The sequence below is a fragment of the Nelumbo lutea genome, chromosome 3 (genome assembly GCF_056320005.1).
Source record: "Nelumbo lutea isolate HS-2025 chromosome 3, American lotus-T2T, whole genome shotgun sequence".
In the NCBI taxonomy this organism is placed as follows: domain Eukaryota; kingdom Viridiplantae; phylum Streptophyta; class Magnoliopsida; order Proteales; family Nelumbonaceae; genus Nelumbo; species Nelumbo lutea.
In genome coordinates, this window is record NC_142686.1 from 51,548,740 (window position 1) to 51,562,306 (window position 13,567).

General features: G+C 37.5%; 1 protein-coding gene and 1 long non-coding RNA gene across 2 annotated transcripts; both read right to left on the minus strand.

The window, feature by feature from the left end:
* Positions 1-1,148: 1,148 nt before the first annotated feature.
* On the minus strand, positions 1,149-2,391 carry LOC148864928 (uncharacterized). Its single transcript, XR_016109206.1, has 2 exons — positions 1,985-2,391; positions 1,149-1,910 (listed from the first exon to the last, which is right to left on the minus strand). It is a non-coding gene; the product is annotated as an uncharacterized LOC148864928 (long non-coding RNA).
* Positions 2,392-4,574: 2,183 nt separating this feature from the next.
* LOC148864929 (bet1-like SNARE 1-1) lies at positions 4,575-9,693 on the minus strand. Its single transcript, XM_088975193.1, has 6 exons — positions 9,285-9,693; positions 8,787-8,937; positions 5,730-5,877; positions 5,226-5,282; positions 5,055-5,114; positions 4,575-4,960 (listed from the first exon to the last, which is right to left on the minus strand). The coding sequence occupies exons 2-6, from the start codon at positions 8,798-8,800 to the stop codon at positions 4,871-4,873; spliced, it is 369 nt and encodes a 122-aa protein (XP_088831319.1). The 5' UTR covers positions 8,801-8,937; positions 9,285-9,693; the 3' UTR covers positions 4,575-4,870.
* Between the last annotated feature and the right edge of the window lie 3,874 nt (positions 9,694-13,567).

Here is a 13,567-nt window from a genome sequence, read left to right on the forward strand (position 1 = left end):
ATTCAACAAAACTTCACATTGGTGGCACACCCCCAAACAAACGGATAAGAAGAAGCAACTAACATGGTGGTATTTTGCAGATTGAAAGCTCGCTTAGATCGAGCCAAGGGATTGTGGGTGGATGAGCTACCTAGTGTCCTTTGGGCTTACCGAACTACTATTAAGACCGCCATAGGTGAAACTCCTTTCAACCTCACGTATGGCACAAAAGCAATGATCCCGACAAAAATCGAGGTACCCACATTACGATTGGAGGCTTACGATGAGGAAGCGAACGGTGACGAGCTTCGTACCAACCTGAACCTGGTAGAGGAGGTAGGAGACCTGGCCTACATTCGAACCGCATCCTACCAACAAAGAGTATCTCAGTACTATAACACTTGGGTTAGAAAATGACAATTCTGTGTCGATGACCTGGTTCTTCGGAAAGCTATGGTACTTGAGCCCAACGTAGGTAAGCTCGGACCGAACTGGGAAGGTCCTAGTTTAGGGCAAAATCTCTCTAAGTGTATGTGAATACCAAACTGGTTGAAAAAGATGAACGACTAGAGAGAGGACTATGAGTCACTCCCAAGAGCCTAAGGGCTATGGTGCCAAACTAACAAAAGACCTCAGCACTACGATAAGTCCTAGTCGCCTCTTTGGCATAGGCAGACAAGTCCTAGTCGCCTCTTCGGCATAAGCAGACAAGTCTTAGCCGCCTCTTCGGCATAGGCAGACAAGTCCTAGTCACCTCTTCGGCATAGGCAAACAAGTCCGAGTCACCTCTTCGACATAGGCAGACAAGTCCTAGTCACCTCTCCGGCATAAGTAGACAACTCCTAGTCGCCTCTTCGGCATAGGCAGACATGTCCTAGTCGCCTATGAGGCATAGCCAGCTCGGGTGCAAACCCTACGGTGTCTATCCACCTCGGCGTACAACAACGTAAGGTTAATCCCACCTAGAGTCTAGCTCGGTAGCTCGGCGCTAAGAGATAACCAACACTTGAGCAAGTGAGTAGACCGTGCATAGACAGGTCGGGTATATACCCTATAGTGTTTGACAACCTCAGCGTTCAACGATACGAGGTTATTCCTACTTGGAGTCCAGCTCGTTAGGTTGGCACTTCAGGGTAACCAACACTTAGAAAAATTTTACTCAAAAATGATTTTGCTGTATTCACACAAATGAAACTTTTCGAAGTATTGTGTTTTATTAACAAAAGTAAAAAAAAAAAATCAACTACAACTGAGATTGGAGGCCCAGGATATACATTGTATATAGGGGGTCTAAGAAAAGAGACACATCTAAGTATCAGATCTGCCAGAATCCCCTCCCGCAGGTAGGTCAGTTTCCATGTGGTCCTCCTCCATGTTGTCTCAGCCTGCCTCCCCCGACGGCCTCGCCTCGAGAATTTCATCACTTTCCCCTTCGGAGGAGTCGGGTTCTTCATCAGCCTCCTTCGCCATCTCAAGAGTGACGGTGAACATGGAAATAGACCTGAAGTCGAGCTCGGGAAACTTCTGCCATATTAGACACTTGCAAAGCTTGAAGCCCAACTGGTACGAGCTAGAGCCATACTTGACCTGAAGTTTGTGAAACTCAGGGGACTCCTCGACGGCGCGATCTCTCTCTTGAACCCGCGCCTCCTGGAAGGCGGTGTTGAAGATCTCGATGCGCTCCTTGATCACCACCTCGAAGTTCTCGTTCTCCCGGAGGAGAGCCTCCTTCTCCCCTTTGAGCTGCTTCTTCTCCTTCGTCAGCACAAGGATCAACTCCTCTTGGCTCCAAGCTCCCTTCTTGGCTCAAAGAACCTCACCCCGAGCTAAATCTAGCTCATGGTAAAGCTTCCAAGCATTTTCTTCGGCCTTCCGGACTCGCTTCAAGCAGATCTCAGACTGGTAGACGAGTGAGTGGATAGTGGAGTTCACTAGCAAATAGAAAGCAAGCGTAAGTACCATTAACAAAAGAATAAGAAAGTAAACAAAGGGGCAGGCTACTCACCACCATACAATAACTTGCTGCTCTTCCCCCGATCTAACTCATTGGCATGTCAACCCATTCTGTGACCTCCGTAGGAAACACGACATCCTTGCTCTTAAGAAACCTGAGCCATGGAGCCATTATGCTCTCATTCGCTGAAGGGGGCTAAGGCTCGGGCATCGGAGTACCCTCTGGCTCGCAAGGTGGGGCCCCCTCATCCTGGTCCTTGTCCAGGTCGACAACTGGAGGCTGGGGGCGAACCTCCTCTCACGAAAGCTCGATCGAGATCGGCTCTGGCACAACAACCTCGGGTTGGGTAGGAACAGAGGAACCGGCCTCCTCTCGACGGGACCTCTTCGAGGCCTTTCTCTTCTTTCCCTTCTTAGCACTTCTCAGAAGGTTAGCAACGTCAACACCCGTCATAGCTTCTGCAAGAGAGAAGAAAAAGAGTTAGCCACAAAGTAAGTGCAAAAAGGAAAAAGGAAAGGTGATATGTGTGCCGAGGTGGAGGCCTACCAGGAGGACTCAGCCCAGTTTGTACAAGCTTTTCCTTAGCTAGGAAATCTTTCATTTCAAGGCCGAGGTCCCTCCAAGAATTAATGATCACCCTAGTCTCAGCATCCAGCCTCACCCCGGGGTCCTTAATGGCCACTCGCTAGTGAGTCGGGAATGGCCATCCCTCAGGATTCCGAACAAAGAAATACCTCATCTTCTAGGCCAATACTTTGTTCGGGTTATCGAACAAAACCTTGAACCCAAGGCGAGGAGAGATAATAATATATCTACCAGGTGTCCCCGTGTAGGCAAGAGGAGTTCTTCTTGATGGAGCAAATCGAACTAAAGATATCTAGGGTAAGAGGTCGGTTATATTCGTGGAAAAGTGAGATCGTGCCAACAATGGTTCAGAGGGAGTTCGGGTGTAACTAGTCAATGGTGATGTTGAAAAACTTAATGATTTCTATGATGAAAGGGTGGAGCGGGAAGCGTAACCCAACTACGAGCTGCTCCTCAAAAACCGCAAGCTCATGATGACCGTGAACCCAGGGGTATTGACCCAAAGGGATAAAAAAGACAAGGGTGTCAGGGAGATGGTAACAAGCTACCAAGGACAACAATCTGTCCGAGGTCATCGTGGAAGGACTGAAATTGTCCGGATCCCGACCTCGAGAAGAAGATGGGACCCCCTCTCTAGAGGTCGGTCGCTCTACTTGAGGTTCGGGTTCCTTAGGCCGAGATGGACCAACGTCAGGTAAAGGCATTTCCCCTAAAAGGTGTAAAGAGGAGCACTCTAGCGAAGAGCTGGACTCATCGATGGGAGCCGAGGACGGCACATCGGGACCCTCAGGCTCACTAGAATCACTAAGTAACCTATCCATGCTAGCACTAGACATATTGGACAGGAAAAGGAAAGGGGAACAACCAATGAAGGAAGGCGAACTCACAAAGAAGACGACAAATGACCTCGAACACAAAGGGAAGAATGGCGAGCTGAAGGATTTTGACACGATCTCAGGAGAGCTCAATTACACGATTTATAGCGAAGGTAATGGACCCTTCGGCGCTCTATTTATAGTCCACATTCGGCAATCAATGGTTGAGACTTGTACGATCTGACGGCTCCCATGAAAACCGATTGTACGCTACTCGCAGACAAAATCGGTTAAGCGTGCCCTTTGGCGTCTGTGGAGTTTATAAACAGTGTGACGTCTACACTTGCCCGAGACGCGACCTAAGTCATTTCATGGTTGAGCCAGATGGTTGAACAGGTCCAACCAATAGTTTGCTCTCCAAATTGTCTAGACTTCACTTCAAATCCACCTGGACTCGTCGTGAACTCCCCGCGCTGGATTGGAACCCCTGGCACGAGGAGTGATGAGCAATTGATGAAGGGTGATTTGGCACGACCTAGTAATAGGACATGTAGATGCGATATGCTCGAGGGATGACAACTCAGCCGAACGAACCCATTTCGTAACATTCAGAGCTCGAGTATCCCGCCACCACGGCCTAAAAAACCACCTCGGCGTAGAGACACCTCGATACCCATTACAGTTCGGAACTAAAGAATTGAAGTGCCAGTTCGGAACTAATGAGCCAAAACGCCACATAACCTGCTCCAAAGGCCTCCCCAACGGACCCCGAATTTCTCGAGATCACGATGAAGCTCGTCCTAGCTCCGCCTAAATCAGGGGTAAAAAGATAAATCTTATCAACATATTGCTCTCCTTAAAAATCGGAACAAACCTTATCTGCACAACCCGGAGATCCCGAAGCTCTTTCGTAAGGCCCACGACTACGCCATTATATAAGGATATGAAATTTCAAGGCAAATTATTTTACTCACTAGCATTTAAGCACTCAAGATAAAGTTCGCATTTATAGTAAAAGTACTGACTTAAGCATAGGAGCGACCTCACCAGGTCAACTACCCCAAGTTCTCTAATCTACTATTCTATAGATCGATCCAACTCGCCACCCAACTAGAGTTCGGATCATCTTCCAGCTAGGAGTATTTAAATCATATACCATCATTAAGCAAATAAAGGAAGGTGAAACCCATCTTGACTCTTGACTCCTGACTCCTGAGTTGAAAATGAATTGAAAACAAATGTTCAAACAAGGTATAACAAAACAAATATTATAATGTAGAGAAAAGCTGTACAAAGTTGCTTGAGTTGAACATGATGTTTTATGAAATGAGAAATAAAATTCATCGACCACCCAACCATAGAGGTTTAAATGCATTGATACATATTTACTGTAGATTCATATGTGAAAATATCTTATAATGAGGGGTATGGGGTACTAGTATTGTTTGTATCACATTCCTCCCTAGGAGGATATTAGATGTAAGAAGGGTTGAACAGTATTTCCAGTTCATCCTATTTAACTTCACAGACATATTGGTCACCTAGTCAGGTAATATATGATTATGAAGATGACAACAAATGACACCACAAGTGTGAACATTCTTCGGCTCGATTTGGTCTCAAAGACCTGCAGCAGTAACAAGTAGGTTGGTACTTATATGAGACAAACATCTCAGAAAGAAATGCAACAGAAAGTGTGGAGTACAATCTGGTTGACTTACTATTTTGAACCTATCCACAGTTCCAGACAGGAGTCCCCTTGATACATCCATTTTATTTCCCTATGCATAGAATCCATGTAAAAAACAAAAGACCTAAGGGGGGAAAAATAGGAAGAAAAATGCTTGCAATTTTAAGGACAATAAATTGATTGATGATTGCAGCATACATACCATCTTGTCCAATACACGGTTATGACTTTCAACCTCCTCATGTATGTCTCCAGTTAACTGTTAACCATAAGGTTACAGAGGGATCACGATTTGGTTCAGGAAGATAGTTGTCAGGTATGTAATACAAACTTATTGCTCTTTAAACAGGATATATCATAGTTCTTTGGTGCTCATATACACCACATGTTTAGATCAAAATTATTGCAAGAAACAAATTGATGGACACATTTTCTCAAACATGACCAAAAGCGAGTTAGAAGATCATTTAGATAGCACAAAAAAACTTTCAAGGAAAACATCATAGAGTTAAAGTTAATCACAAATATACCCTTATCTTAGAAGTTCTACATTCTGTAAAACATTACAGCATATTAATGACGATTGCAAATCCTGCACCTTGTGAGTTGTGGCACTAAAACATACACTTTTACAGTGAGCATCTATAGCACAAACAGGAAAGAGGCAATTATAAAATAGAAAGCCATCTACCAAAATGGAACATACTCTCTTCAATAGACTGACTCTGTCTTGCAATCCATCAAGAGCCCTATCATTGTCATGCTCATCGATTTCATGGGAGTAGGATGAGGAACCCCTAATACCTCCCTCCTCAATTTCATCAAAGAGAGAAGACCTATTGCTACGGAACTCTCTGCATAATGAGATACCTCATAGTAAGTAACACTGTTGTCTAGGATCCAGTATATAATAAAATTTCCTCTTAAATTGACATACAAGGGAAAACACCAAGGAATATCTTTTTTAACACATTATAAGTTTATCAAATAAGACAAAGAATCAGGTAAATATTATTTAGAAATTCACAGAAAGAAAGAGAAAGGATATTAAAAATGTCAGCTCTTAGGCCTATTCCCAGTTTTTGTGAGATCTTTAACAATGCATGACAAAATAGGAATTGATAATCCGATTTACTAGGAACCATATTGCTTGTAGCAGAAACATATGTTTCTGAAGTAGAGGTGTTAACAGCATCTGACTCACTGACTGTCTAATTTTGGACAATTCAAATGTAATATTGATCGATTTCAGATAATAATTTTGTGTCAATCAATTTACAAAACCAAATTCCAATATATCCTGATTCTATCTAATAAATATCCAAATTGGCAATATTAAAGTGTATTTGTTTATATTGCGTAATTATATCCCTTACCTTCATCTCTCGAATACATATATGGTGAAGGGTATAGTGGCAAAATATGCAACCTAACCCTAATCAATCAATAAATACCCATCTTTTCTATAATTTCTTTGATATCTTCTTCTTTCTTCTTCCCTTTCATTTCTGCTAACAGACTCACAAGAACTAACCACTGCACACCAAGCATGGCAGAACTACAACCCATATACAAGGTCAACAGCATCTTTCTTCTTCCATTTTCTCAGATAATAATAGACACCTATCTTTCTCCCTCCCGTTCAACATTTAAACATTACAAGCCACACCAAGAACAATAGCAAAGCATACACATCCAAATTTGGTAAAGGATTGAATACAGGACAACAAGGATGCAAGGTTCAATTAGGAATTTTGAAGTTGAAAACTCTAGAAGCCAGTTTGTTGATAAGATAGGCGTTAGTTAGTACAGATTTAAACATTAATACCTAGGGAACATACATATTGTATGGTATCCCATGAGCCACCTCACCTCCAAAGGACGTCTATATTTTCACTTTGCCAACATATTTTGTTGAGGGTATAAGCACATACATTTGGTGGATGGCTTTCTGTTTTATAATTTTCACTTTGGTATGATACTAACACTTGAAATGTTCACATTAATTTCTACTGCCCCCTCCCCCTTACTTTAAGAACTTTCCTAGATGCATCAAATTTCTAATTTGCCCCTTTTCTGTAACCAATGCTGATCTATCAAATATAGTAGGAGCATTGTGCTTAGGTATTTCCTACTTTCTTCACCCTGAACAAAAGCATATTACTTCCCCAATAAAAGCAATTCCTCTCAATTGAGAATCTGCATCTGCAAAGAGAATTGAGAAGTCATTTTAGTTGGACACCAATATCAACCAACAGTTAGGAAGATGCATTGGAAAAACAGGGAACAAAAAGGGATCAGGTTTATCGAGGGTTACCTCTAGGGAATCTACATTCTAGCTGTAAATATAAGAGATGGGTAATGGGGGCTAAGGTAGAAAGGGCTAGCCCAGATACCCTAGAAATATATATGGACTTGGATTGATAAATTCCTTCATAAGTAACTCCCATCAGCTGCTTGTGCTTGATTCTAGTCCTTTTGTTGGCTGAATCACAAACAAGCCTTTCTTTATTCCACAATCTCCAAGGAGATTTTACCTTTTGAGGAGGCCCCCAACAATAGCACTAGTAAAATTCCCTTCTTCAAGCAATCTTCCTTAGATCTAAGCATTAATTATCCTAAGGCCTTGAATGAGAGACAACAAAGCTTCAGTGACCATTTGATTCCTTGTATGGATCTAAGTGCAATTATTTTCTCAATTCTAGGAACATATTAGTAGATGCTTTTAACATTCTGAAGCTATTAAAATAAAGACAAGACAGAGTGATAAAAGTAGTTCAGGTTCAGTAAAAATGATCACCATATGGTATCTTCAAGCATTTCAGGTGATACTTAAGAACAATATGATATCCTCTTTCTCTGGTCTCCTCGTCATACTTATTCTATATATAAATATTAGAGCTATAGAACCTATTTGGTAATTTTGTGTTACAATAGAGTCAGATGGTCCTGAAAGATTTGTATGAATTCAATTAGCTGTTCCCCTTTCACGGCTCCTAATACCTTTTACTCCTTTTTAGGATGACCAATTCCTTCTTAAACAATATACTATTTTCTGTATTCCACACTTTTTCTAACTTTAATTCAAGTTTCTTTGTTGAAAGAATGAGATATTATATGGGTTAAGCATCATGCTTGGAAAAATACTAGCACCTCAACTCATACCTCCGCCTTTTATTTAAAACCTCAGTTCTCTTTTAATGTAAGTTGGCCTATGGTTACTTAGTGAGGCTTTTAATTGGTGGAGATCGTAATGTTCCAGAGATTTATCCTTTACATGATAACAATCCAAAGGAGACAACCTCATGTCAAACAAGCCCATTAATCCACAAGATTAAGAAGAGATAAAGGAAATTAAATCAAAAGTTAACATTTTTCTTTGGATGGAATCATATGACAGTGAAAGTAACACAAACATACACCACAACAGTAAAAAAAAGATTACCAACAGCAAGTATCTAGTTTTCCATTTAATCACAAAATAGAAGACCAAGAAATTAGGTGTCTGAAGAAATCTTTGGAGTTCCAGACATTCACAAGAAAAGGCAGCTTAAAAACTGCCAAAGAAAATGGCAGAGCGAAATAAAACAGGGATTAGAAAAAAAATAATAATAATTAAGCTCTAGAACATATCTCACTGATCACAACATAAAAATCTAACAAATGCCAGTAGAGATCTTAAGTCAATCATATAAAAGATTTAATCAACAAGCAAATCAACGACAAGAAAATTAAAATTAGAGGGAAAGACATTAGGACGAACCTTCTTGAGTTCATATTTCGCAAGATTCAGTTATTCACGTGTTGTTTTGCCCTTCCAAGAAGGGTAAAGGCAGGTTTCGATTTTCTCTTCTATTCTAATAAGAAATTTCACATAACTAACAACAAGGCTGACACAAGCCACCGTCGAGAAACTTCACAAAGAAAACAAGATATCTGTTCAGAACAAATACACGAAATCCGAATAATGTAGGAAAAAAAGATATAATTTCAGGAACAGGTTAAAGTAGGACGAAACTGGAAACAAAATAGAGAAAACCGTGATTGATTCAAAATGCAGAAAGCAAATCGTCGAATGATGGAAACCAAAGAGCGCCTACAGCTTAATGACCAACAATTCCTCAAAAAACAAAATTGTAGATCGAAACAGATACCGAAAAACGAATTTGGATGGAATGAGAAACTAATAATTAAACCTTCTGTTGACTGAAAGATGAATTAAAATGAAAAAGAGAAAACGAGGAACAGAAAAGAAACATACACTCCAGAGAGTCAGAGGAAAACTGATGGCAATCATCCCAACACAGAACGAGCCAACGAGGAAAAGAATGAGACCTGGTGTTTAGATTTTGAAGCAATCGGATAAAACCAACATCTCTCTCTCTGCCGTTAATGGGGGCCATGACAAGTGTCAGTAGGTTGGTAGATCGTGATCCTCTCTCCTACACTAGTGAGATGCAGACCGTTGATCTGTAACGCACCACTGTATCCATCCACCTTATGTCGCGTGATGACGCGACAAAGCAGAAGAATCATCGTACTAATTGAATTTATATCACGTGACAGTAGATATCAGTAGACGTTGATGGTCCAGAGATCCCATCAGTTGTCACAACCGACCCAAGACCATCCGGAGAACACCAATAAAAACAGTCACCAAATTCCTTTGTGGGTGGGGTCTCTCACTCTTTCTTGTGTTGTGGTATCTGATTTTGATTTTTGTTAGGAATCGCTGCGTGTGTTTTCCATGTAAATGTGAATCTACGTAAACTTCACCGTTAACTTGGCATTTGCTATTTTTTTTTGTATAAATTATTGGAATGGTCCGTGCACGGGGTATTTGATATCATGTTATTTATGGGTTATAGATTTGTAATTTATGTTATTTTTTTTTTTATGATATTTTTTAAAAATTTTTATATATTTCTTTGTTTTTTATAATTTATATTATTTTTTTTTCATTTTATGTGTTTTTTCATAATTATTTTGTAATAACATATTATATATATAATGGGAAAAATATAAAATTGAGGGTAAAGTTGGAAAATAAAATTAGAGTGTTTTGACCAAATCAATTGCATCATTCTCACTTTTCAATATGATATAAAAGTTTCTATGATTTTCTTCATTTTTCTTTTGTAAATTTTCAATGTATTTCTTTGTTTTTTGTAATTTATATTTGTTTTCTTCATTTTGTGTTCTTCATAATTATTTTGTAGTGATAATATATATAATGGAAAAAATAGAAAGTTGAGGGTAAAGTTGGAAAGTAAAATCAGGGTGCTTTGACCAAACTAATTGCAACATTCTCAATTTTTAGCATATAATATTATATTGTTTTCTTCATTATATGTTTTTCATAATTATTTTGTAGTGAATATATATAATGGAAAAAAAATAGAAAGTTGAGGGTAAAGTTGGAAAGTAAAATCAAGGTGTTTCGACCAAACCAATTGCAACATTCTCATTTTTTAGTGTATATATATATATACATGGTATAGAAATTTTTATGATTTTCTATTTCTTTTGTAAATGCTTTTGTGTATTTCTTTTTTTTTTGTAATTTATATTATTTTCTTTATTTTGAGGAGAAAGGTGCATAGGATAAAGAGACACCGTTTCTATTTCCTCCTTCCTGTTATGAAGTAGGGGGAATGGATAAGATATACACTATATAGAGAGGGATTTAAAGGAAAGAACTAGGGTTTTAGAATTTATTTATTCGCTTCATATGTGTATGATAATATTTGATCTTTTGCCTCATGTCTTCTACCCGTTAATGGTGGGACCATTATTTTCATATCTAACAGCTAGCGTTTGGATATAGGTTGATCTTGATTCATCTATATTTAGATTCGAATTGAACATCCGTCCGATTTTTGTAGAAGAGTTTAGGTCTCCTACCAACAAAACACATTCCAAACCCCTACGACCCTACCAAGTACCAAAACCCTACAGTATTACGTTGGTAGGGTGTTAGGTTATTGGACTAACCTAATGATCGTCGAGAAAAAATGCCCTAAAACAAATCAATATAATGAACCTGAAAGCATTTCCCGATCCAATACAACTTATTATGTTAACGGAGAAATCAAAATAGAGGGGAAATGGGAAAAAATAAATGAAAAAATAGGGAGAAAACCAAAAAAGTCTTTATTTAATCATTTAATTGATTGTTCGATGATGAAAACAAAGATGTTGAAAAAATCCATTCCTCCCTTCAATTTGAATTCATGGGTTTTGGGCAAACCATTCGATACTTGACACATGTTGGTCCAAATCAATGAAGAGGTTCGTTAGATAGGCCTAATGGGAGTAAGTCTGTCAATGATACCCAAAAATCCGAGGTCCAATTCGACATCCAATCTGATTATCTTGGATTCAGATTACGTATTTATGTAATCGGATCAAATTCAAATGTTACAATCTACATCCGATTAATAATCAAATCGAATTTGGATTTGAACCAATATGATTTGATTAAAATTTGAATATAATTATATCATAATATTTATTAATTTTAATACATAAGTTCTATATAATTATTTAAAATTTATAAAAATATATTTTAAATATTATATTATATATGAATTTATATATAATAAATTTAGTATGTTATATTTATATTAATTTATTATATATAAAAGTTGAAAAATAAATAACTTTTTTATTTTACTGGTATTTTAGAGAATCTAAAGTTGAGTTGGATTAAATCTGAATCCAATATGAGTTTGTTAGGATTCGAATTTGAATCTGAGTCTTTAAATCCAATCAAATTTCAGATCAAATTTGAATGTAGGTTCTTAATATTCAAATTGGATGCAAATTTTGCTACATCCAATTAGAATCCAATCTAATTGCAGCCCTATTGGGGAGAAGATCAGATAAGGCCTAAGAGGAGAGAGGGGTAGGTTCCATAGCGGTTTTATTATTATTTTATTTGCTTTATCCAATTACAAGTGTTAACCATTAATTAAATAAAATTAGAATACTATAAAGGGTAAAAATGGAAAATGAAAATCATGCTTTTTTACGAAACATTGCCACCATACTCATTTTTATAAATGGTACAAACAACATTCTCATTTTTTAGTGTGGTATAGAAATTTTTATGATTTTCTATATTTTTGTATTTTTTTGTGTATTTCTTTGTTTTTTCTATAGTTTATATTGTTTTCTTCATTTTGAGGATAAAGGTGCGTAGGATAAAAGAGATGCCATTTCTGCTTCCTCCTTCCTACTATAAAGTAGGGGGAGTGGATAAGATATACAATATGAAGAGAAGGGTTTAAAGGAGAGAATTGGGGTTTTAGGATTTATGTCTTTGCTTCATGTGTGAATGATGACATTTGGCCTTTTGCTTCCTATTGTTCTACTCGTCAATGATGGGTTCATTATTTGCATATCCAATGGCTAGCGTTAGGATATAAGTTAATCCTGATTCATTTATATTCATATTCAAATCGAATATCCATTCGATTTATATAGAAGAATCCAGATCTCTTGCCAACAAAATGCATTCCAAACCCCTATGGCCCTACCTACAATCCCTAAAATGAATCACTATAATGAACCTAAGAGTATTTCCTGGTCCAATACAACTTATTACGTTAACAGAGACAATTGAAAAAAAATAGGGAGAAAAAAAAATTCATTTGCACTTCTGATTGTTCCTTGATGAAAAAATAGAGGTTGAAAAAAATCCATTCTTCCCTTCAATTCAAATTCGTGGTTTGGAAAAACCGTTTGATACTTGACACGTGTTGGCTCTAATCAATGAAGAGGTTCATTAAGTAGGTGCTTCGGGAGAAGATCAGATAAGGTGAGGAATAGGTTCCACAGTAGTCTTATTGTTATTTTATTTGTTTTATCCATTTACAAGTGTTAACCGTTAATTAAATAAAATTGAAAAAGTAAAAAAATAACAAAGGGTAAAAATGGAAATTGAAAATCAAGTTTTAAAATAGAAAATGATAAAGAGTAAAAATGGAAAATGAAAATTAGGCTTTTTTGACACGTGTTGGCTCTAATCAATGAAGAAGTTCGTTAAGTAGGTGCTTTGGGAGAAGATCAGATAAGGTGAGGAATAGGTTCCATAGTGGCCTTATTGTTATTTTATTTGCTTTATCCAATTACAAGTGTTAACTGTTAATTAAATAAAATTAAAAAAATACAAAACATAACAAAGGGTAAAAATGGAAAGCAAAAAAATAAACTTTAAAATAAAAAACATGTTAATGGGTAAAAATGGAACATGAAAATTAGGCTTTTTGATGAAACATTGTCACCATCCTCATTTTTATAAATGAAAATGATGAGATATAGAGATTATTCAATTACAAGTGTTAACTGTTAATTAAATAAAATTGGAAAAATAAAAAACATAATAAAGGGTAAAAACGAAAAGTGAAAACCAAGGTTTAAAATAAATAAAAAAAACATGATAAAAGGTAAAAATGGAAAGTATCATTTTTATAAATGGTACAAATATATATATATATATATATATATACATATAATTCAAGCATTTTAAGAAGGGATAGG